The 26227-nt window shown below is 36.4% G+C and overlaps 1 protein-coding gene across 3 annotated transcripts in view; it reads right to left on the bottom strand.

The window, feature by feature from the left end:
• NAA35 (N-alpha-acetyltransferase 35, NatC auxiliary subunit) overlaps nt 1–26227 on the bottom strand; it is an 84089-nt gene that overhangs the window by 8291 nt on the left and 49571 nt on the right. For all 3 annotated transcript variants that reach the window (XR_012127774.1, XM_017679248.3, XM_073228733.1), the window contains exons 12-17: nt 13431–13609; nt 8092–8151; nt 6468–6574; nt 3148–3214; nt 1745–1843; nt 961–1139 (exon numbers count right to left, since the gene is read on the bottom strand). Coding sequence is in view for 2 of the 3 variants with exons in the window: in XM_017679248.3 (XP_017534737.2) it covers nt 961–1139; nt 1745–1843; nt 3148–3214; nt 6468–6574; nt 8092–8151; nt 13431–13609 (691 nt within the window). In the remaining variant the exon portion in view is untranslated. The remainder of the gene's footprint in view (nt 1–960; nt 1140–1744; nt 1844–3147; nt 3215–6467; nt 6575–8091; nt 8152–13430; nt 13610–26227) is intronic.

Genomic DNA, 26227 nt, shown 5'->3' with positions numbered 1-26227 from the left:
CTTCTCATATTATCATAGTCGATGTTCAAGCTTCATAGTCAAGACTTATTCATAAGAGCCCTAGCAGGCATGAGGACACAAACTACATCTACAGCTGGGAAGGGACTGACTTTCCTTCCTTCACAGCAGTGACTCTAAGGAATATAGAGTATCTTATTACTAAGTTAAATAATTTAAGTATGACTTAAAAAGATGAACTTCATATAGTAAGACCTAATTAAACTTAGTTGCTTGTGATGAGTAACAATAGGTAATTATTTCAAAATTATCACCATAATTTGCCACTTAATTTTTTGAAAATTACCACCGGACTAAGAAAAAGATCCAAGGTATCTGAATTATTAGCTCTCAATTTCCTTTATTTACTTTTTATGATAGCTTTTCCATGCCTAAAATATTCTCAAGTATCCCCGTACTAGCTTTCTTATCTCATCTCCAAGTAAAAAGTGAAAAACCTCTGCTGAGGATCATCTCTTAGCACCTCCTTCAAAGCTCCTAGGACAAATTAGCAAGTTACGCTCCCAGTGGTAATCTCAGCCATGATTTCTTCTCAGAAGGAAGATCTGGTTCAAATTTTGAACTTTATTTCAGTTAGGTACATTCCACAGCTAAGTACCTAGTATCATTAAAGTAGGGGCAAAATATGTGTTAATTTTTCTCCCTAGAAACAGATAAAAGCTCTTTAATTAATCCATTTAGTTTGCAGCCACTTATTAATTTCTAAGTAAGTTTTTAATGGCTGGAAAAAATAAATCTCTAAGGTGTTACAGATGCAGTTACAGATGTTCTAGCTCAAGATGATCTAGCTCTAATTTTCAATAGGTACTTTTCAATTGTCCACAACTAAAGTTAAAATACATTAAGTGAAAAAGTGTCCTGAAATTTTATTGCTTTACAGATGCTCTCTCAGATCTTATCTACCCTACCCACCACCAATTTTAACTTCAACTGTTCTCTTACCAATATATGTAGTAGTATTCGTGCATGCTGTAGAGTTCCAATTCAAAGCCACTTAGAAGATACTGTATCATAATTCGAAGATTATGGTAAAGAACCCAGGTACCTAAACAGGCCAAATGTTGCCTTTGGGGTTCCTGTTTCAACAGCATAGTGTGAAGGGCTGCATCAACTTTCTCTGCCTATCAGAATAAAATGTCATAACATTGACTTTCTTTTTAAGAGAATGAGAGAATTAAAAAAAACAAACAAACAGAATATATGAGCGGAAAATGTAAATTTCACCACCAAAAAAGCTCATACTTTCAAATGCATTTTTGTGTAAGTTTTACATTTAAACTTCTCATTTCACAATGGATAACATTTACCTAAAAACTCCTTAAGCTATAAACACACCCACTTTATAAGACAGAATAGAAATATATGATGCTGAGTCTTTAGTCATATTATCAACTAATATCAACTAATATTGCTGCTGCTTACAAATTTACTTTAAAATTAATACATTTTTATTATAATGTAAACTTTCTATAAAATTACAGTTCCACACATATTTTATAATTTTCCTTGATTATCAAAGAAGTAATTTTAGATGTTTCTCAGTTTGGATTATGTTTCTCTTTTTATAAACTCTTTGGTATATGAAACTGCTACATTCTAAGTGAAAAGTAAATTCACCATATTGAAAAATTAAAATCAAGATATTATCCTAAAGAATTTTTAAAAATCTGGTCAAAGTATATTAACTGCTTAATTTTAGAAAGGAGGGCAACTTTTTGGGTCTTACCTCATCCTGCAAGGTAGCAAATTCCTCAAGAATATGACCGAGCTTATCTCTCTGTCGAGCCCTATTATGTCCGTGGATCTGAATAAGACTACAGAATGGCTGAAATACACAGACAATTTGTTACCTGTCAATATGAAATTCCCTGATACTAAAGAATATTCTAAGTTTTCAAAATCTAGTTTAAGGGGGAAAAAATGACTATGTTCATTTTTTACATAGCTGATTCTTTTCAAGGATTCTCAACACCAGAATTTATCAGTAGCTAGAAGAAAGTAGCTATTTATGAAGCTGGTTTTCATATGGCAAAAATATCTACCTTCAATCTTTAGGTATCTTCCCACAATTTCAAGAAGACAGTTTTTTTCTGTTTATTTTCAGCCAAAAGCCCATGTTCCAGGCTGATATTTTTGTGCTGCTTTAAATGAAGCAGAATGCCTACTAAGTACAGGCTTGATTAATGGCTAGTACCTGTAAGCCCTGACTTAAAAGGTTCTTCTATTCCATTTCTATCTGTATCATGTAAAATACTAAAACACTTCACTAATTAGACAACAGACATGAATGGTAGGATGCTCTACTTTAAGAAGTATGAATTCTAAGATTTTTTAAAGAATAATATTGTTTTAAATTTATATGCTTTTTTAGATAATCTCATTTGACCAATACCTAGCCTTATAAGAAGTACAGAGGTGGTACCAATATCTCACTTTTTAAAGATTGGAAAGCTTATAGAAAAGTAAACTGATTTGTCCGTGAATCTTAGTGATAGAAATGAAATCTGGCCTTTTACTGATTCTCCATTCCACACGCCATGCTGCCTTCCTATATTTAGTAGTTGGAATTAGGCCCAAAAGAGTGGTCTGGTTGAGTTCCTTAGATGTTTACATAATTAAATAGGAATGATTTATAATTAATCTACTACAAGGTTTGTATTTTTTCCTAACTACTTGAAATTTGAAAAAAGCTTGTGATCTCATCTAAATAATTTTGATTTTACTACACTCCTGCTCATTAGGTAGTACAAAGATAAGTGCATGGGATGTCACAAATATTCCTTGTTTTTAAGGTCAAAGCAAATGAAGTTTTTGAGACCATCTGCAAAAAAATGTGAATACTACTGTTTTCTCAGATGGGGTCATAATTATCCTGTTTCTGTGGTCCTCGAGGGTTGTAATAAGAGGGCATTAATAGGTGCCTCAGTATCTACAACTGCCAGGAAAACTATAGGCTATGAAGTTATCCATCAAGTGTAAAAGGAGACAGAAATTTCCTACTTATTCAGTGAAATGAAGCAGAAACGTTAGATGAAAAAAATTGCACAAATGAATGCTACTGAAGGAATTACACCTCATGACTTTCAAGGGATCCATAAGAAAAATTATGATCCAAATTGTACTTCTTACCCGAACACAGTGAGTAACAAAGGAGTCAATACAGTCCTTAGCCTGGTGATTATTGTATAGGCAGCACCTGTAAGATAATAGGCATGTCATTAAAAGCAAAATATTTGGCCTACAAAAAGAAACAATGATTACTGTCAGTGCTGCCAACAGACAGGGAAGAAAAAAAAGAGGAAAAGGAGCCAAATACCTTACTAAGTGGAAGACTCCTAGCATTAGATTAATAAATATTTCATTATTACTGTGCTATTCACACAATAAATGTACAGTATTTCCAATTCCTTTAGTTCTCTATTTGGACAATTAGAGTTGGAGTCAGTAAGATCAAATTAACAAGGAGAGAAGGAAAATGCCAAAGTTCCAATTTTTCATGACCCTACTACAATGTCAACAGATACCCTCATGTACTATATTCATTACACTAATTAAAAAGAAAATACTACAGAAGCCTAAGTTTTTCAAGATGTATTCACATTTCCAACCACTGGCCAAAATCGTCACATTAGAAGCAAAGACTTCCTGCTGGTGCACTGAAAGCAATGGAAAACTTGCTTTGCCTAAGTGTCTGCCATAACTGAACGCTCTGACCAGAGCCTCAGAGGTACCTAGAGCAATGGCCATGGAAGGGACAACAGCCAGGAGGAGAGGCAGAACACCTGGAAGAGGTGGTGGCAGACACTCAGAAGTGCTGGAAGTTCTGCATCATCTCTAACTCCAAAGTGAGAAAATTACTTTAGGAGACTAACGTACTTAGAAAAAAGACTTCTCTGGATCTGAAAACTATGATTTTCAAATTAAAAAATTAAGTAGAAGTAGGATGCTCACCAGTAGCCTTGAAGAGCAAAAAAAGAACTTTCTCAAAACAGAGGACAAATAACAAAGATAATTGTTATAAGGAATATGGAGAAGATATCTAGAAGACTCAGTACGTGATGAGCTCCAAAAAGAGGCAATGATTGAAGGTGAGGCAATGATTCCAATAATAATAAGGAAAAAAAGATCTAGTTGGCAGCCTTGAGGCTTTAGTGACTGAGTTCTTGATAAGACTAGTAAAAGCACACATGAACATTCTGTTAAAACTCATGAACTCCTAATATATAGGCATACCTCATTTCATTATGCTTCACTTGGCTGCACTTCACAGATACTGCATTTTTTACAAATTGAGGGTTTGTGGCAACTCTGTGGTAAGAAAGTCTATCGGTGACATTTTTCCAACAGCATCTGCTCACTTCATGTTTCTGTGTTTCATTTTGGTAATTCTCAAAATATTTCAAACTTTTCATTATTCACACTTATTATGGTGATCAGTGATGGCAACTCATTTAAAACTCGATAGTCCCATTTTTAGCAGTATGTTTTAATTAAATTATGTGCATTGTTTTTTCAGACATAATGCTACTGCACACTTAGTAAACTACAGTATGGTGTAAATTTTATATGCACTGGGAAACAAAAATTCATTTGACTCACTTTACTGCAATATTTACATCATTGTGGCGGTATGGAACCAAACCCACAGTATCCCTGAGGTATGCCTGTAAAGGTGAACTCTACAATCTCTCAGAAGGAAGTGTTGTATCACTTACAAAGGAAAAAAAGAATCAGATCACGATCAGATTTCTTATCTGTAACACTGGGATTTTGAAATCGCTGGAACAACATCTACGGACTACCATGCAAAGAAACTTGCTATATACTCAGTCAATTCTTGGTATTGTGGTAAGTATGTTCTATAAAGTTGGAAACTGAATTACAGAAACGCTGCTGCTAGATAAAATTCAGGATTAGGTCCCTACCAGCTTCTGGTCACAACATTTTCAACAACTAATCAACACATAACTTTGTTTTATAATATGTATTTCTGCTTAAAGATACCTTATATAATGTTATTGTTGATTAATTAGCATCAAACTCATGCCTGTGCAAAGCTTACCTAACACACATATTCTCTCTGAAAGGCACACCAACCTTCTTGTGCTAAGAAATGCTGAACAGAAAATCATTACACTTGCAGGCCATTTAAAACTACAAAAGCACAACAAAAAGCACAAAAACATGAAAATGTGACACCTTTCCTTCTGCTGCTATTGGATCAGTTGTCGTGTCTACTAACTTTTCCTCTGCAGTGTTTCTTCAATCTGTCCTTGCCTTTATATTCCTAGAATTTAATCCTTCATGACCCCTACCCTGTACTACTGAATTAGCCTAGTTAAAAACTGAACACTTTGCCTCCCCTATCACTACCAGATTTTTCCTATTAAAAAATACGTACTGTACTATGCTAATTCTTTTCCCTCCTAAAAACTTGAGTTCTCCTGGCTGACTATAAATAAAGACCAAACTTTACCAAAGCATTCAAGACTCTTCTTGAGTTTCATCCCAAAGTACCTTAACTATCAAGCACCCATTAGTCTCTGTTCATTCATTCAGCAAAGATTTACTGTGTGCTTACTTCATGCCAGACACTGTTCTAGCACCTATGACACACCAGTGAACAAATAGCCAAAACTACCTGCCCTGGCCTGTGGAGCTTATATTCTAATGGAGGTTTCAGGAGGGGTGGAAGGGGGGTGGTAACAGGGAAATAGAAAACTAAACATAATGAAGAATTGTATGTCTCAGGGTCTGCTTCTTGGAAACCCAACCTAAAAGAGGAAGATACCAGAGTTTTAAGTGAGATGTGGCATGATATATTCAACATGTTGAATGCTGAACCACCACCTCTTCTTAAAATATTTAATATCATACATAGTGTCTTCATACATTCTTGTTTCTTTGCTGAGAAATAACAACTCCTTCCTTCCCTTCCCATCAGAAAGACTCTCTTTATTTTCCAAAATGCCAAGTCAAACAATGAACTCTTTCCACATGAAATCCTTTCCAACCTCTTAACGACAGCATGTTTTCAGGGCAGTGACTCTACCCAAACATAATTTAAGGATCAATTATCTGTATTTTTGATTTCTACTTGATTTGGATCATTGAGAAGAGACCTTATTTTTTATAATAATTTCCCAACATGCTTACCTCCCATAGTGCATTTGTACACAGTAAGAGTCAATACAACATGCTGAATTTCTGATAACTCCTTATTAGTTTTTCTTCTCCTACTGGAACTAAGGTTAACCTCCTAAAAATCTCAGTTTAAATCTAAACAATATGTGGCAGAAGTCAATTAATTTTAACATGATTGAGTTTTTTGTGTTTTTTTATATGAAGACTTCATTCCAATCAGTTTTATGCATTGGCTAAAAAGGAGCACAGAGAATTTGGGCTTTTAAGAAAAACACACATGCCACAAAACGGCTTATGACACTTACTTTGGGGAGAGCACCGGAGGGCTAACAAAAGACCGAAGTGCATCTTTCACCATGTCTTGCATGAGGTGGGTTCCAAAGACCTTTTTGTTATCTACCAGGAAAGTGGTCTTGAAACAAATGTTAGGTATTAGTAATGCTGTCTCAATCTTGACATATTGTACATATATTTGTCATTACTGTGACTTGAGTGTACTTTGTATAAACACCACAGAACAGAGAAGAGTTTAAAATATAAAAAACTGGTAGAAAATTTGTACAACCCCCCAGCCCCACAACAGGTACTACTTATTAATCTCTATTTAAGATGTATTCTAATGCAGGAGAATTAAAAAATGTACAGAAAAAAAAGTCAAGAGTAGTAATACTAAGTCAAAATGACTAGTGTGAATATGTTAAATAAGCTAATATGTAAGGAAGGGCTTCATAAAATATATGAAATATTAAATAATTATGAAATATTAAATGGCTATAAATAGTAAACTAGTTGATAACCTTTATCTCTAATGAATGTTTTGGAACACAAACTTTCAGAAAATGGAAAAATATATTTAAAGTAACAATTATTACATTTAAAATAATAAATCAGTAACAATTTGCATTTCATTTCCTCCCTTTAATGATCTCAGTGCATTTTTCTGACATTATCATCTTTTTATTGAAGTATAGTTGATAAACAATATTACATTAGTTTCAAGTATACAACACAGTGGTTCAACAGTTACTCATGATTTTAAATCTTCATCCCCCACTAGTGCAGTTACTGTCCATAAACAAGGATGTTACAGAACCACTGGCTATATTATCCATGCTGTACTACCATCACTGTGACCAACATATTACGATTGAGAATTTCTGTGCCTCTTTATCTCCCTCACCTTCCTTACCCATCCACCCCAAACCCTCCCCCATGGTAACCACCAGTCACTTCTCAATGTCTGAATCTACTGCTATTTTGTTCATTTTGTTTTATTTTTAGATTACACAAATAAATGAAATCATATGGTATTGGTCTTTTCCCACCTGGCTTATTTCATTTAGCATAATACCCTCCAGGTATTCTTTTACCTTGTTATTTCCTTCCTTCCGCTTGCATTGAGTTTAATTTGCTCCTTTTTTTCTTTTTCTTTGTTTTTTTAAGTAGAAGCTTATTCATTTCAGACCTTTCTTCTTTTTCTCATACTAACATAACATTTCCCTCTAAGCACTGCTTCAATTGTATCCCCCAGATTCTAGTATGTTACATTTTAATTTTCATTCAGTTCAAAATATTTTCTGATTTCCCTTGAAACTTCCTTTTTGACCCATGGGTTTTTTAGAAGGGTGTTCATTTCCAAATATTTCCAGACTTTTCCAGGTATCTTTCTGTTACTGACTACCAGTTTAATTCTGAAAAAGACAGCATACTTTGTACAATTTCAATTGTTTTTAAATTATTTGTTTCATGGCCCAGGATATGATTTTGATAAATGTCTAAGACTCTAAGTCAATACTTCCATCAAAACAATTTAGCATTAAGTGTGGAATATCCTTCAAAAGCATCTACTCTTTTCCCATCAATAAAACAATATCAACACACATATAATTTAATGTTTAAAGAAGTATTTTGATGTTAAGTATAACTTACTTGTAATAGAGATCTTGACAGAACACAAGGTGATTGTTCACTAAATTCACAGAAAAAATCCTAATAGAGAAAAAGTAATCTCATTAATAGATTAAATAAAAGCCGAAAACTTTGCATACAAAGCATAATTTGTACTAGACCTGGCAATGATATATTACCAGAATTAAAATAGAACAAATAGTTAAGATCACTTCTACTGGAATTTCTAATTATATTAATGGGACAATGGATAATTTTAGAACCTTTTTAATGAACTGACCAATAACAGTATTCTGTGATACCAATATAAATTTGTACACCATGAAAATAATATCAAAATAATTTACTACTAATGGCAGAAGTTTACTTCTCTTTGACAGAAATAATATCAAGTGACCAGGCCAACTGGATTCCTATTACTGACTCTTCCGGACTCTGGGGAAACTATACATGGCTTTACACAAGGTTTAAAAACAGTTAACTGAAATGTTAACTTCCGTAATTGCAGGATAGAGTAATTTATCATCTTTATATGTTTCTGCATTTTCCAAATTTCATAGTTAAGTAAAAATGTATGTATTTTAATATTTGGATTTGGGTTAGGACAGGTATCTGGGCTTGAGGACAGCTATAGTATTGCTGAAGGCTGGCAATGAGAGAACAAAAGACAGGGAACCTACAACTCCTCCCTTGGAAACAGAGTTGCTGCCCAGATGACTCTATGCAGAGCACCCCTAGACAATTACAGGTGGCACTTTTTCGCACTGAGTCTGCCACTGAAGCCTAAGGATCCCCTCAATGACTCGGAGCTGGTATTAAAGATGAACCTATCTGCCACCCAAGTCCATCCAAGAAAGGCAATTATTATTATTGGACTTGGAAAGTTCTTGGTTATTTTATCCCTAAAATGAGACAGGGGAAAAGTGGGAGAGGGGAGGGTAGAGGAAGGAGAGTGGGAGTAGAAGGAAGCAGTAGGGGCTGGTAGAGAGGGAAAAGGAGGGGGAAGATGTTTTTCAAGGGCTCACTCAAGTCTCCCTATTTTAAAAAAAGGTTTTCTTTTTCTCCTTGAATTGTTTTATCTTCAGGTTATTATCCCAGGACCCTTGACTTTTCTGTATCATTTGAACAGCCAAGCAGCAATCTTTTAAATTCCCTCCTCTTTTAAAGGAGACAAAACTTGGGTTTTGCAGTTTACCATCTTTTTCCACTGATGGTAGCTCCTTTATTGCTCTTCTTCATCCCAAATCTTAAGTATGGAAAGCCCTTGTCTCCTTTTCTTTCTCCTATATTTCTTGGGGTAAAAATATATTTGTTACCCCAATGATCCTCAATTTAAATGGATGCTCTGCCAAAATCTATCAAGTTTCTCCAGTCAGTTCACTCTCTTTTTTCATAATTAACTTTTATACCAAGCTTACTCCTCAAAGCACATATTCTCCACCAGAGAGATGTCTTCCCAGTCAACATTCAAAAGAAAATTATGTCACCTATCCAAAAGGAAATCCCTCAACATGAGCCTCTAAACCTTTAACTGCACCCACATCTGCACCCAGATCCTTGCTCTGGCCACATTCACAGTGAAGCCCTCCACTTTCAGGGAGGACTCCATTCCTTCCAGTCTTCTGAGGAACATGACTCCCTATCCATTACCCATCTTAGTCTCTTCTCTCTACCAGATCCTTTCCATTTACATTTAAACAGTCAAGTTCCTCCCACCTTTCAAAAGAAAAAAAGACTGTCACACGATCCTGCATCTCTCAGCTGCTTCCTTCTCAGCCCAACTTTCTGAAAGGGTCTCTACTTATTAAAGTTCCGCTTATCTTCCAATACATGCTAACCTGGCTCATTGCTCTTGTCACCACTGTCCTCTGTCACTAAATTCAGTGGATATTTGTTTTGCACCTTATTCATTTCTTTCATTTGAGCTCTCTGCAGCATTTGACAGGACTTCCTTCTTGAAAAACTTTTTAATTGATTTTCATGAGCTTCTTTCTCTTTCTGTAGATTCAAACTTTAGTTCTAGACTGTCTTCTTTTCCCAATCTATATAATTTTTCCCTCATAATTTTACCCATACTCATGTTTCAATTAGTACTTACACTTACAAAATTAACTAACACAGACCTCTAAACTCTATCCACATAGTCAATACCTATTCAATATTTCTACTTAAATTTTTCAAGAGCATCTAAACATCAGCTTCACCTAACTCTCAAGTTCTCCTATTTCAATGAACAGCAACATGGTGATCTAGATTTCCAAGTCAGAAATCCAGAGACCTCCCCAAGAACTCTCTAATGCCCTATATCTAATGCATCACCAATATTCTATCATCCTTAGTTCATACATAGCTCTAACTCTGACAACCTCACATCATCTCCCTATCATCCTTCTAGCTCAAATTACCAACTCTTGGACTGTAGTAATGGTTTCCTAATTTATCTCCCTGTGTTTACTCTGGTACCTTCCAATCTTGTCTCTACAATGCATCCACACCTTTGCAAATTGTTAACACACTTGCTACGTGTTCTAGCTCCTTTTCTTCATATGGCTTACCCTGGTTTGCAATTCTATAATCATTTTTATAATTATAAAATTATTAAATAGATACTGATTTCTGTTTCACACTGTACCATAAGCTCCATGACAACATGGATGATATGCTCTTGTATGTTATAGAAAAATACTGACATAGGGAAATGTATGAATGTCAAGATAGTATTTCAAAATATCCATTTATATATATACTGTCACACACAGAAATGATTGTCAGAGAGAGAGGCAAATTTAGTTTTAAAAAGATTGAAATAACAAATACCAAAATATTAATTATGACTATTTCTAGATAGATGGAATGCTGGATGATAGTTTATGCTTTGCATATTTATGCATTCAAAAATTCTTATATTTTGCATGCTAGGAAAAAAAACATAACGGCAAGGGGGAGGTTATAGAAACTAGTGAAGGAAATTCATAAATTAGAAATCCAAAAGATGACACTTCTGACAGCCATTGAATAATCGGCAAGATACCTAGTTTAGATAAGGTGAAAAATGGACTTTATTGAATGTATCTATCCTGTTAGGGATGTGTACTAGCAATAAGAAATGGAGTACAGATGAGCTGTACAAGTGGGCTCATATACATTCATCCAGCCAGCCAGCACTGCCAAACGCTTTCTTTGTGATTAGCACTGTGCTGACGCTGGCACACGACGACAAGCAGAAGCAGTACGACATATACTCTACACGTATTATTGAATGGGCAGTATTACCAGCAGGCATTTAAACTGTCTCTAGTTTTTCAAAATTAAAAGTGGTGATGACCAAATAACTTTTCTGTGCAACTCTGCACATATCTCAGATTATTATCTATGCTAAATTTCTAGAAGGGGACTTCCTAGGTCAGAGCATACACATTTTTAAGTCTTTCTTGAGAGAGAGCCGCAGGAGTACATGACAGTTACAATGCCCCTTTATCACATTAAATATTACTATGCTTTTCAGTCTCGCTGTTATAAACTACATTTCTTCAATTATTAGTGAAGTAAGGCAAATTTTTCATGTTTACTTCTTTCAGGCGTATGTGCGCATGTCTTTCCCCAATTTTCCACTGGGATACTTACCTTTATCTTTTTGCTATACCAGCACTCTTTATAAGCTGGCACTCTATCCTAATAATAGATTTCTTCCACAGATCCACAAGACTGTTTGGTCTTTACCCTTCCTAATTTTAATCCTTTCCTCAACAGTGTGCCTCTGCCACACTCCCCACTACCTCGACTCTCCTCTGTCCCAAGAACCCCAGAGGTCTAGACTCTCCTCTTATTAAGACTTCTTCATATCCAGGGCCAGCAGTCCAGGCCTGGCTCCCCAGGTCCTCTCTATTATGGTGTGTCACATGCTTCCACTGCCCAACTAGGCAATCCATAATCTTCTGCCAAAATATCAAATTCCAACTGTTGCATTTACATTCTTATTGTAAACCACATTGATATCCTTTCTAAAATCCTCCAATTAATCTGGTAAACACAAATATATACCTATGTAACTACTAAGAATCAGAAAAAGTAGATTCAGCACAGTAAGAAAATTTTCATTCTAATTCTAGATATGCCACTAACCAATCATCTAATTTGGTTTCAAACTTTAGTTCGTTTAGCTGTACAATGAACTGGGTATGTCTGTGATCTTTCTGACCTTTAAGATCCTATTATTCTTATGACAGAGTAGAGAAAAACGACTAAAAAGAAAGCAAACACAAAAGGAAGTAACAGCATAATCAGTAGAAGTTTCATTAAGGAATGAACACTTATGATGGTTTTAATGACGAATTAGTGGAAGGAAAAATAAAGTTATTACAGGAAAGGGCACAAACAAAAGCACAACTCTGTGTCTCACAGGCTGCTGCTCAATTCTGGGAATATAAACTAGGTAACCTGTCACCTCAAGGAACCCAGGTACAGAAGCAACCTGGAACCAACAAGGAAGACTTCAGAGAGAAAAATGACATGGGGCTAGGAATAACATACTCGGCAAGCAGGTACAACAGTCAAATGCTTATTTATGCAGTCATGAAAATTAAATTAGCATACTTAGGTCCAACAGTATTATTCTGCATATTTTATACCTTCCTACTAACTTCATATAAGTGTTGCTTTTCTATGTTTTAACTCATAAAAAAGATTAGTCAAAATATGCTAGCTTAGAAGTGTACATACTTTTTTATCCAGCAACTTCATTGTTTAGGAATTTATCTTAAGGGGGAAGAAAGCACGCTATAAAGATTCACCTACAAAGATGTTTATCTTAGTATTGCTTGAAGCAGTAAAACACAGGAAATGACTTACCTGTAATTAAATATGAATGGACTGAAAAAAACTGTGATACATGCTTATAATGGGATACCATGAAGCCGTTCGAATACAGAAAGATGAAAATTCATTGCTCATGATACAGAGATCAGTAATTTAAAGAAAGCAGGCTACCAAATGCTATGATCCAATATTTGTATGAAAAACATATTGGGTGTATATCTGTGTATAACACACAGATACACATACATATACATTTATATAAAAGGTTTTGAAGACAATCCAGGGTTCAAAACCCTATTCTTAAAACTTGAGTGAGTTACCTAAACTTTAGTTTCTAATGTTTCAAATAGATAGTATGAAATCCTTATGAGGATTAAATAGGGGGAAAAAAGCATACACACTAACCCCCACACACCACTTAATCCTCTAGCTATCACAGAAAATAGGTAAGCTTATTTACCCTTCAGACAGTGAGTCTCTAAAAAGTAATAAACTATTCTGTGTTAAACTCAAAGTTATATTCCAGAACAGAGATTTTTACTTACCAGGATGCAATGTAAATTTGTTAAATTGACCACCTCACAGACAGTTTTTATTCTTTCTATTAACCTTGTAAAATAGTTGACCATTTCTTCCCTTTTAATTATTTTTGCATATCGAGGGAAGGTGGGTGGAAGTAGCCTCTGGTTAACAAGGGGCTCAAAACCCATCATAACTGGATGATCTAAAAAGAAAAAGAAGAAATATTTTCAATATTTCTCTGAATTGTAAACCTCAAATACTGCTAAGTATCAAAAGAGGTCATTTTGAAAAACATCTCCAAATCCAAATCACAGTGCTCTCTAAATGGATTTTATAATTTATAATGAATATACCTATATATATGCATTTTTTAAAATGAGATAAGCAGAGTTAATAACCTAAGATTGTGCTTCCCACTTACATGGGGTGGTAGTAGTGAAGGAGGGGTTTGTACCTCAAAGTGGCCTCCAAGCCAAGAATAGGATAAAACAGGGTCAATATAATCCCTCAAAAAAAAAAAAAAAAAGGCAATCCCACACTAACCATGAGATTGTGAAGAAACATAAAATGGTAACATGGGAACACAAATGTAGGCTTGTCTTCCTTCCATTACTGAGCAATAGAATCAACTCAAACTTAGCTCCCTAATAATGCAAAACAGTGGGGAACAGTCCCTACCCACACCCGACCCCCATGAGTCTGGGATGCATTTGGTATTCAGATGTAATTGCAGAAGATCACAATGCTGTAAAAAAATAACATATTACAAGAGCCCTAAGGGTGAGTCCCTCTTTCCCATTCTCTGCTGGTGATCTCACTCTTCACACTAGCTCAAAGCTCCACATTAAGCCATTCTCAACTTGAAATCTAAAAGGAGGATGTATATCTCTGAAAGAAAAAATGATTAAGAATTTGGCACTCAAAAGGTCTTCTGGGGGAATACAAATTAAGAATAAAGAAAAATAGTTTTAGATGTCAATGAAAGATAAAATTAAACAGGCATCATTAAGAATTAAAAGCAAACAAATACCTAACCAAATTTTAATAATGCTACTGAGACATACATCATAATTGTAGCTGAGGATCATGCAAATAAAGATGTTCCCCAGAGAACCTGGCCTTCTTCCTCCTTTCCATACTTAAGTCTTCTCTGTCTGAAGTTATTTTTATATAAATTTTAATTTAACCAATGATTTCAAGACTAAAATAATTAGCCTACAATCTTTCTCCTGAGTTCCAAACCTATGATTTCTAACTACAGAATGGACATTTCCATCTTGGCATCCCACAGTATCTCAAAAGGCACATGTCCAAGAGCTACCCTTTATCTTGCCCCAAACATTGCTTCTCCTCTTACATTGACTTTCTCAGTAAAATGACCCACTGTCCTTACCTCTTACCTCATATGCTTTATTTCATCAGTCCATGTCTAGGTATTCCACTTTGTGTCTATTGATTATCTAATCTCCCACTTCACACTTACTGCCAGTGAAACAGTCAAACTAGCTTCCCTGCATTGCCTGTCCCCTCACGAATTAATCCTACACTGCGAATTAAAATACACTGCCATCTCAACTGTCTTAACTAAATTACAACCTGATTCTGTTACTGGTAATGCCCTGAGCAGCTCAAAAGTCTGTTTTGACCCATTTCTATTTTAAGATCCTAAGGTTTCCAAACCACCTCCAAAGTTGTTTTCCAGTTAAATTCCAGGAAGAGATGCAATTGCTTACTGTTCTGAACCAATCTGGACCAAGCCACAGAAGTGACACCTACACCAGGAAGTGTCCAAGAGTTGCCTCATTATCATAGTAAAATCTGCACTAAAGGGGGAGCTGCAACACAAATCTAGGCACAGCGATGTATGTAGAGATGTTTTCAAACTGCCCATGTGTGAACTTACAACCACCTCTACATATGATGACAAAATCTTCCCTTTATGGAGCCACAGCTTTGGAAGTGATCCTCCATAGTCTCCTTATTTGCTGCAAAAAAAATTTACTTTCTGTGATTACTTCTGGTGAAGGTTTTTGCCTTCAACTCATCAAGGAGCAAAGTCATACTGAGTTGGCAACAGTTTCACTCTCCTAATCCAAAAATTTAGTTGAGTCTCTTTTATATACAGTAAAAAGTCTGTGGTTGATTACTGGAAGGTGCTTTACAGGTTTCTAACACTATAGAAAAAAAAATTTGTACTTCAATGGACCACTATGCATTGTTAGATTGATTCTGTGGGAGCTAATTAATATCCATCAGTTGTAGGTAATTGATGGACATTTGCAAATTCCATCTTGTCTGGTAGAGAATTCAACGGACTTCCCACTCTACAGAAAGGTTTTGCCTCCACTTATAATTTATTTCAGCATTCCATTGCTCCATATAAATGTGTGTTTTAAAACTTTTCGTGTCTGGCTATGTCATTGAGTAAGTTTAACAAAATCCTTAACACATTCATTTTTTTAATCTGCATGAGTCATGGTTTTTTTTGTGAAAATCATCTTTTAATATTCCCTATTCCCTACACACCATAAATTATAAGCAAGCATGGTGGCTTACAAATATGTTTTATTATGCCTCTTTACTTAAACTATTCTACCTGTCAAATCTACCCCTTCTTAGCCTGGGAGACTTGCAATAGCTTGAATTCCCTCTCTTCCCTGGTCCTCCCCCACACTGTCTAGGTGGGATTAGATCACTTCTCCCTGTCCCTGAGTTCTTCTGAAAGCAGGAACTGTCTGTGTCCCAAGCACCAAAATACCTGGCTCATAACAGGCATTGCATACATGTTTTCTGAATGACAGATATGCATGCTCAAAACAAAAGGACTGCTACCACTAAAATAAAATAGTTTGAATTTCTGATTTGTAACACTTCACTTAGAACCAGGGTAAAAGTAGTGATGACCAGGCTGTAGGAAGCCTCTTTTATATAAGGAAAAGAAATCTGGTTGGTTCCTGGAAGGTGCTTTACAAATTCCTGCTAACCCTATAGAAAAAAAATTTTGTACTTCAAGCTTTGGGCTTCAATGATAAATGCACAGAATCCAGACACTTAAACTGTATGTTAGACTTTTATTTTCCCTCAAAGTATTCTAATATGCATCTAAAATGATTACCCAGGAATATCAGTATGTTAATAATATAGGTATATTAATTAAAATACCTATTTTAAGGCTTCAAACCACACACAGAAGATAAATAGATAATAGCCACTCATGAAAATCAGTATCACCATGAGGAGTAGTAAACACTAATGGGGAAACAGGTATCAAATACAAGATACTTGGTAGAACATTTATTTTTACACAAACTAAAAAATGCAATATAAAACAGTATTAACTTCTGAAATGAATTCAGCTGTCCTGTAGACTACAGGGTGTTTAGCAGCATCCCTGACTTCTTCCCACTAATGCTGGTAGCATCCCCATAATTATTAAAGCAAAAATGAACCCAGACATTGCCAAATGTCCCTGGGAGGCTCCAGGTGAGAAACTCTGGTCTAAACAAATATAAGCAACTTTAATTCAGCATGGATAAGCCCAGGATGTAACAGAAGCATCTAATCCATGGAAAAATTAAACAAGATGACTTCCTAGAAGTGAAGGCTAAGAAAGACCTATATGATAAATCATTCAAAGGACAAAAGGTTAGAACAAAGTATTCAAAACATATTAAAGGCCGAGAGGACAGAGAATATGGCTCCTTTTCTTTTTTCCACAGGGAGCTGCAATTTTCCGACTCAGTTTCTCCAGACTCAGTAAAAACAGATGCATATAAATTGAGTGGGAACCAAGTCCTTATGCACAAAATTATAAGTTATCTGCATGCTTTTTCTCCATTCTCCACATACATTTAAATTTCCCCTCTACATTTTTCTGGACCTTGTTAATGGTTAGTGGGTAAAGTGGTTCCCAGGAACTATTTTGAAGTTTCAGCTGCTGTTGAATCTCATGCATAAGGACTCTGTAACCACCCTATGCAAGACATGAAAACTTGCCTAAATAGAAAAGAGTGTAAGAACTGAGCTATTTTAAGAAACTGAAGTAGTTATTCAAGGTACAGAATAGAGTTGAGCAGGAGAGGGGCTAAAATCCACGCATGAGTTTGCATTTGGTTTGATGATAACATAACCTAAGAAATGCTAAAAGCGTTACCACCCAAACTCCTCCCAGAATAAACTGTTTTAATATTTTCCCATTATATATCATAAATCCCTACTGTACAATTTATCTCAGACTGTCTTATATAAAAATAACATGAACAGCTCTTACTAAATGAGCTCAGGAAACAAGATAATTCATACCACTTTCTATGCAGCATGTTCTCTGCTCAATAAAATTTTCTTGAATTGAACTGGACACAGATCAGACAAGAAAACTTCTTGACTCTCATCATTTTACAACTCTGTGGGTGTTCAAAAATTATCTTGGTTTTCCAGTTAAAATACTTCCTAAATACAATGTTTCTCAGTACAAGAATTTCAAGTGAGATTTTCTCCTCACACTAGCATACTCTAAACCAGTATGCTAGCACTCTTTTAAAAATAAAATAATAGTTTAATTACTATTTTCAGAACATTGTACCACACTGGTTTAGAGTGTTTTAGTTACTAAAAATTCTTGTTAGATAACCAGTCTTCATTAATAGCAGAAAAGTATTACAAACAGCACAAGATCCTTAGATAAAAGATTCATAGTAACAATGTACTTTGACTTAACTCCTCAAACTAAGTTATTCTATTAATTAGATGCCAAAATTAAAGATCTGGAAATTAGTCAAGAGACATAGAAACAGAGAGGCGGAGCCAAGATGGCGGCGTGAGTAGGAGAGTGGGAATCCCCTCCCAAAAACATATATATTTTTGAAAATACAACAAATACAACTAATCCTAAGAGACCAGAAGACACAGGACAACAGCCAGACTACATCCAGACCTGTGAGAACCCAGCGCCTGGTGAAAGGGGTAAGATACAAGCCCCGGCTCGACGGGACCCAAGCGCCCCTCACCCCAGCTCCCAGCGGAGGAGAGGAGTTGGAGCGGGAGGGAGAGGGAGCCCAGGACTGCTAAAACACCCAGCCCTAGCCATCCGCACCAGAGCGCAGACACAGTGCATGCGTGGGGTGCTGGAAAACTAGGGAAACAGGACAGCAAGACCTTTGAGCGGGTCCCGAAGCTGGCGCCCCTGTGACAAAGAAAAGCGAGTGCTTTTTGAAAGTCTTAAAGGGACAGGGACGACACAGCTAGACGGAGGCTAATCGGGTCAAAGTCCAGCAGCTGGAAATTCCAGGGAACCCCAGGCGCACTAACCCCCTGGGCAACAGCTCTGTGACCCCTCATGTAGGTAAACAGCCAAACAGCCCCCCCCCATTACCCCCCGGGGGCCCCGCCATAGCAGAGCAGAAGCCTGAGGCTGGCCACAACCACCGCAAGGGAGCTTCCTCCATACCGGCTGGGCAAGATACGGAGACCCAGACTACATGCAATTGCCCAACACAAGCCACGAGGGGTCGCAGTTGTCCCAGTAAAAAGAGGCCAGGAGCTAGTGGAAACCCTTGGCCCTCCCAGCTGACAGAAAGTAAATAGCTTACCATTGCACCTATTAACATGAAAAGGCAAAACAATTTGATCCAGACAAGACTAACCCAGATAGCTTCGACATCTGCTACATCTTCCCCTGAGAAGGAACCTGGGGAGACAGATTTAACCAGTCTTCCTGAAAAAGAATTCAAAACAAAAGTCATAACCATGCTGATGGACTTGCAGAGAAATATGCAAGAACTAAGGAGGTAGAATACAGAAATAAAACAAGCTCTGGAAGGACTTCAAAACAGAATGGACGAGATGCAAGAGACCATTAATGGACTAGAAAACAGAGAACAGGAACGCAGAGAAGCTGAAGCAGAGAGAGATAAAAGGATCTCCAGGAATGAAAGAATTTTAAGAGAACTGAGTGACCAATTGAAATGTAACAATATCCACATTATAGGGGTACCAGAAGAAGAAGAGAGAGAAAAAGGGGTAGAAAGTGTCTTTGAAGAAATAATTGCTGAAAACTTCCCCAAACCAGGGGAGGAAATGGCCTCTCAGACCACAGAGGTACACAGAACTCCCATGACAAGGGATCCAAGGAGGGCAACACCAAGACACATAATAATTAAAATGGCAAAGATCAAAGACAAGGACAAAGTATTAAAGGCAGCCAGAGAGAAAAAAAAGGTTACCTACAAAGGAAAACCCATCAGGCTATCAGACTTCTCAACAGAAACCCTATAGGCCAGAAGAGAATGGCATGATATACTTAATGCAATGAAACAGAAGGGCCTCGACCCAAGACTACTGTATGAGGCACGAATATCATTTAAATATGAAGGAGGGATTTAACAATTCCCAGACAAGCAAAAGTTGAGGGAATTTGCCTCCCACAAACCACCTCTACAGGGCATATTACAGGGACTGCTCTAGATGGGAGCACTCCTAAAAAGAGCACAGAACAAAACACCCAACATATGAAGAATGGAGGAGGAGGAGTAAGAAGGGAGAGAAATAAAGAATCATCAGACCATGTTTATAATAGCTCAATAAGCGAGTTAGGTTAGACAGTAAGACAGTAAAGAAGCTAATCTTGAACCTTTGGTAACCACAAACTTAAAGCCTGCAATGGCAATAAGTACATACCTTTCAATAATCACCCTAAATGTAAATGGACTGAATGCACCAATCAAAAGACACAGTAATAGAATGGATAAAAAAGCAAGACCCATCCATATGCTGCTTACAAGAGACTCACCTCAAACCCAAAGACATGCACAGACTTAAACTCAAGGAATGGAAAAAGATATTTCGTGCAAACAACAGAGAGAAAAAAGCAGGTGTTGCAATACTGGTATCAGATAAAATAGACTTCAAAATAAAGAAAGTAACAAAAGATAAAGAAGGACATTACATAATGACAAAGGGCTCAGTCCAACAAGAGGATATAACCATTATAAATATATATGCACCCAATACAGGAGCACCAACATACCTGAAACAAATACTAACAGAATTAAAGGAGGAAATAGACTGCAATGCATTCATTTCGGGAGACTTCAACACACCACTCACTCCAAAGGACAGATCCACCAGATAGAAAATAAGTAAGGACACAGAGGCACTGAACAACACACTAGAACAGATGGACCTAATAGACATCTACAGAACTCTACATCCAAAAGCAACAGGATACACATTCTTCTCAAGTGCACATGGAACATTCTCCAGAATAGACCACATACTAAGCCACAAAAAGAGCCTCAGTAAATTCCAAAAGACTGAAATCCTACCAACCAACTTTTCAGACCACAAATGCATAAAACTATAAATAAACGGTACAAAGAAAGCAAAAAGGCTCACAAACACATGGAGGTAATCCAAAAGCTACCCAAGAAAAAAACCCCTGGGCCAGATGGATTTACTTCGGAATTTTATCAGACATACAGAGAAGATACAATACCTATTCTCCTTAAAGTTTTCCAAAAAATAGAAGAGGAGGGAATACTCCCAAACTCATTCTATGAAGCCAACATCACCCTAATATCAAAACCAGGGAAAGACCCCACCAAAAAAGAAAATTACAGACCAATATCCCTGATGAACGTAGATGCAAAAATACTCAATAAAATATTAGCAAACTGAATTCAAAAATATATCAAAAGTATCATACACCATGACCAAGTGAGAATGATCCCAGGGATGCAAGGATGGTAGAACATTCGAAAATCCATCAACATCATCCACCACATCAACAAAAAGAGAGACAAAAACCACATGATCATCTCCATAGATGCTGAAAAAGCATTTGACAAAATTCAACATCCATTCATGATAAAAACTCTCAGCAAAATGGGTATAGAGGGCAAGTACCTCAACATAATAAAGGCCATATACGATAAACCCACAGCCAACACCATACTGAAAAGAGAGAAGCTGAAAGCTTTTCCTCTGAGATTAGGAACAAGACAGGGATGCCCACTCTCCCCACTGTTATTCAACATAGTACTGGAGGTCCTAGCCAAGGCAATTAGACAAAACAAAGAAATACAAGGAATCCAGATTGGTAAAGAAGACGTGAAACTGTCACTATTTGCAGATGACATAATATTGTACATAAAAAACCCTAAAGACTCCACTACAAAACTACTAGAACTGATATCGGAATTCAGCAAAGTTACAGGATACAAAATCAACACACAGAAATCTGTGGCTTTCCTATACACTAACAAACTAATAGAAAGAGAAATCAGTAAGACAATTCCATTCACAATAGCATCAAAAAGAATAAAATACCTAGGAATAAACCTAACCAAGGAAGTGAAAGACCTATACCCTGAAAACTCTAAGACACTCTTAAGAGAAATTAAAGAGGTCACTAACAAATGGAAACTCATCCCATGCTCTTGGCTAGGAAGAATTAATATCATCAAAATGGCCATCCTGCCCAAAGCAATATACAGATTCAATGCAATCCCTATCAAATTACCAACAGCTTTCTTCAATGAACTGGAACGAATAGTTCAAAAATTCATATGGAAACACCAAAGACCCCGAATAGCTAAAGCAATCCTGAGAAGGAAGAATAAAGTGGGGGGGGAGGGGGTCTCACTCCACAACTTCAAGCTCTACTACAAAGCCACAGTAATCAAGACAGTTTGGTACTGGCACAAGCACAGGGCCACAGACCAATGGAACAGAATAGAGACTCCCAACATTAACCCAAACATATATGGTCAACTAATATTCGATAAAGTGGCCATGGACATACAATAGGGAAATGACAGTCTCTTCAACAGATGGTGCTGGCAAAACTGGACAGCTACATGTAAGAGAATGAAACTGGATCACTGTCTAACCCCATACACAAAAGTAAATTCGAAATGGATCAAAGACTTGAATGTAAGTCATGAAACCATAAAACTCTTAGAAAAAAACATAGGCAAAAATCTCTTAGACATAAACATGAGTGACCTCTTCTTGAACATATCTCCCCAGGCAAGGGAAACAAAAGCAAAAATGAACAAATGGGACTATATCAAGCTGAAAAGCTTCTGTACAGCAAAGGACACCATCAATAGAACAAAAAGGTATCCTACAGTATAGGAGAATACATTCGAAAATGACAGATCCGATAAAGGGTTGACATCCAAAATATATAAAGAGCTCACACACCTCAACAAACAAAAAGCAAATAATCCAATTAAAAAATGGGCAGAGGAGCTGAACAGACAGTTCTCTAAAGAAGAAATTCAGATGGCCAACAGACATATGAAAAGATGCTCCATATCACTTGTCATCACAGAAATGCAAATTAAAACCACAATATCATCTCACACCAGTAAGGATGGCTATCATCCAAAACACAAACAACAACAAATGTTGGTGAGGTTGTGGAGAAAGGGGAACCCTCCTACACTGCTGGTGAGAATGTAAATTAGTTCAACCATTGTGGAAAGCAGTATGGAGGTTCCTCAAAATACTCAAAAAGAAATACCATTTGACCCACGAATTCCACTTCTAGGAATTTACCCTAAGAATGCAGCACTCCAGTTTGAAAAAGACAGATGCACCCGTATGTTTATCACTGCACTATTTACAATAGCCAAGATATGGAAGCAACCTAAATGTCCATCAGTAGATGAATGGATAAAGAAGATGTGGTACATATACACAATGGAATATTACTCAGCCATAAGAAAAAACCAAATCCTACCATTTGCAACAACATGGATGGAGCTAGAGGGTATTATGCTCAGTGAAATAAGCCAGGCAGAGAAAGACAAGTACCAAATGATTTCATTCATATGTGGAGTATAAGAACAAAAGAAAACTGAAGGAACAAAACAGCAGCAGAAGCACAGAACCCAAGAATGGACTACAGTTACCAAAGGGAAAGGGACTGGGGAGGGCGGGTGGGAAGTGAGGGATAAGGGCGGGAAGAAAAGAAAGGGGGCATTACAATTAGCATGTATAGTGTTGAGGGGGGCACAGGGAGGGCTGTACAACACAGAGAAGACAAGTAGTGATTTTACAGCATCTTACTATGTTGAAGGACAGTGACTGTGAACTTGGTGACAAGTAGTAATTTTACAGTATCTTACTATTTTGATGGACAGTGACTGTGAACGGGGATGTGGGGGGGACTTGGTGAAGGGGGGAGCCTAGTAAACATAATGTCCTTCATGTAACTGTAGATTAATGATACCAAAATAAAAAAAATAAAAAAAAAGAGACATAGAAACATTCTATCATTTTTAGACAATACACCTCTCCTAAGTTGCAAAGGTAATTTATAGTCAGATTTACTGAAATAATTAGTTTTGGATGCTCTGATGTTGGAAAGAATTACGGAAAACAATGCAGAAGCTGTTGAGGATCTGTTGTGATTCTGCACTTATTGACTACTAATATATTTTTATAAAATATGCAACATTATGCTATATGAAATAAGGCAAACATAAATGAACAGATATTGTAGAGCCCACTTACATGAGGTACGTAGAATAGTCCAATTCTTAGAAACAGAAAACTGAACAGTAGTTGCCAGAGACTGGGGATGTGGAGAAATGCAGAATTATTGTTAAATTGGTATGGACTTTCAGTTTGGGAAGATGAAAAGTTCTGGAGAAGGTAGCAGTGTTAGCTGCATGATGATGTGAACTTACTTGACGCCACTGAAAAATGGTTAAAATGGCAAAGTTTATGTTATCTTTATTTCACCACAATAAACAAAAACTTACAAAAGGTATTAAACCAAAATTGTTAAACTCAAAGGCCTGGCCTCAATGAATATTCTATCATAATCATTGGTCAGAGTAACTTCTGGTATACTACTACGTGCACATTTACATATTGTGAAGTTTTTGGTGTATATTTTTTAATAGGTATACACATAAATAATAAAAAAGTTTCAAATGAAACAAACTGGCACACAACGAAATTCAAGTCTCTGCCCAGTTCATCTTGTGACTCCCAGGTCATCTCTAAAGAACTAACCACAACCATGTTTCTTCTGTGTATGGGTTTTTACACATACCCTATTTTTTTTTCAATTTTATTGAGGTATAATTTAAATATAACACAATACAAATATTAAGCTTACAGTTGTTTTGAAAAATATATACAGCCATGTAGCTGCCACCACAATCAACACAATACAACATTTCCATCTCCACAAAAGGTTCCCTGTGCTCTTTCCCAACCAATCACTCCCATGCTCAGAAACCATAGACTGCTTTCTCTCTAGTCTTTCCTACTTAAAGAATCATACAAACATGCGCTCTTTTATATCTGGCTTCTTTCTGCATGTTTCCAAGATTTATCCATTATGTTGAGTGCATCAGTACTTCATTCTTTTCTATTATTGAAAAGTATTTCATTGTATGGATATACCATTATTTATCCATTTACATATATTCCTTTCTTAAGAAAAGACATTAACATACTCTGCACACTCATCTCCTTTTTCGTGTTGTTTTTTTAAGGTGAACTTTTCATCTTTTGAAGCAGTATCAAACTTACAGTGAAGTTTCAAGTACAGTCAATACTGAATTACCCTTACATTGATAAGTATTATACCTATAAAGACATGTTCTCATATATTCACAATACAATCAAAATTGAAAAAATAACAATGACCAACCACTATTATCTAATCCTCAGACCTCATTCAAGTTTTGCAAACTGTTCCAATAATGTTCTTTCTTCACATCTACGTCAGAATCACAAATTGTACTAATTTCATTGACTTTTAGTGTCCTTCAATTTTAGTCTCTGAAGCTGGTAAGACCAGGAGCCTGGCACTCCTGCTCCTTTTTTGTAGGAGCAAATATTCAAATTCAAAGACAAAATTTAAGCCAAAAGACAATAGCTAGAAAGTAATTCCAATTCTTCTAAACTTAAGAAAATTTCTGTTAAGTTGAAAAGTGGCCTTCCATAAATTCAGGAGCAGACACACAAGTCTTCAGTCTGGAGTGAGGGGGGCAGTGGCTGCTGGCTCAGACCAAGGACAGTCTCACTTTAAGGAAGCTGCAGGTAGAGAGAACTGCAGCTAGAAGCTTTAGTCTTCTCTGGGCTTCCATGACCTTGACAACTGTGCAATCTAGCACACCAGTAGTTTTGGGTAATGCCCAAACCAAACATGGGTTTGTGTCCTTGTGATTAGATTCAGATTATAAATCTTCCAACTGTAATAGAAGTGACATAATTCCTTTACTGCACTCTATTAAAGAAATGGTGATTTGATTCATTACTGGTAATGTTAACTTTGATCACTTGATCAAGTTAGTGTCTGACAGGTTTCTTCAGTAGAGTTACTCCTTTTACCTTTGTGGTTAATTTATATTTGGAGGAGGAGAAGAGGATACCTAAATATGCTCATTATCATCAAACTGTCCATTTATTAACTTATTTACCTGTATTACTATGGAAACACAGCTCCTTCTTTTATTCCATACATAAAAATCTATTAGAAATATTTACTTCAATGCTCAAGTTGTCCCAAACTTTGCATGTGTGAATTCCACTTCAAGCTGCTACTGTGTCCAACCGGCATGTCCCCATCAACCTTTGAACATTTACTCACTTCTTCCATAGTAAGTTCCAGGCTCATTTTTCCCTATCCTAGTCCTGGAATCACCCAGGTCTCCAAGATATGCTAGTTCCTTTCATTTTTGTATCTTGTTTCCAGCTTTACTAAGGTATAATTTATGATAAAATTGTAAGATATTTCAAATGTACAACATGATTTGTTATATGTATATACATTCTGAAAAGTTTCCCCCACCAA

This window comes from Manis javanica, chromosome 2, assembly GCF_040802235.1.
Source record: "Manis javanica isolate MJ-LG chromosome 2, MJ_LKY, whole genome shotgun sequence".
In the NCBI taxonomy this organism is placed as follows: domain Eukaryota; kingdom Metazoa; phylum Chordata; class Mammalia; order Pholidota; family Manidae; genus Manis; species Manis javanica.
This window is presented reverse-complemented; position numbering and strand designations above follow the sequence as displayed.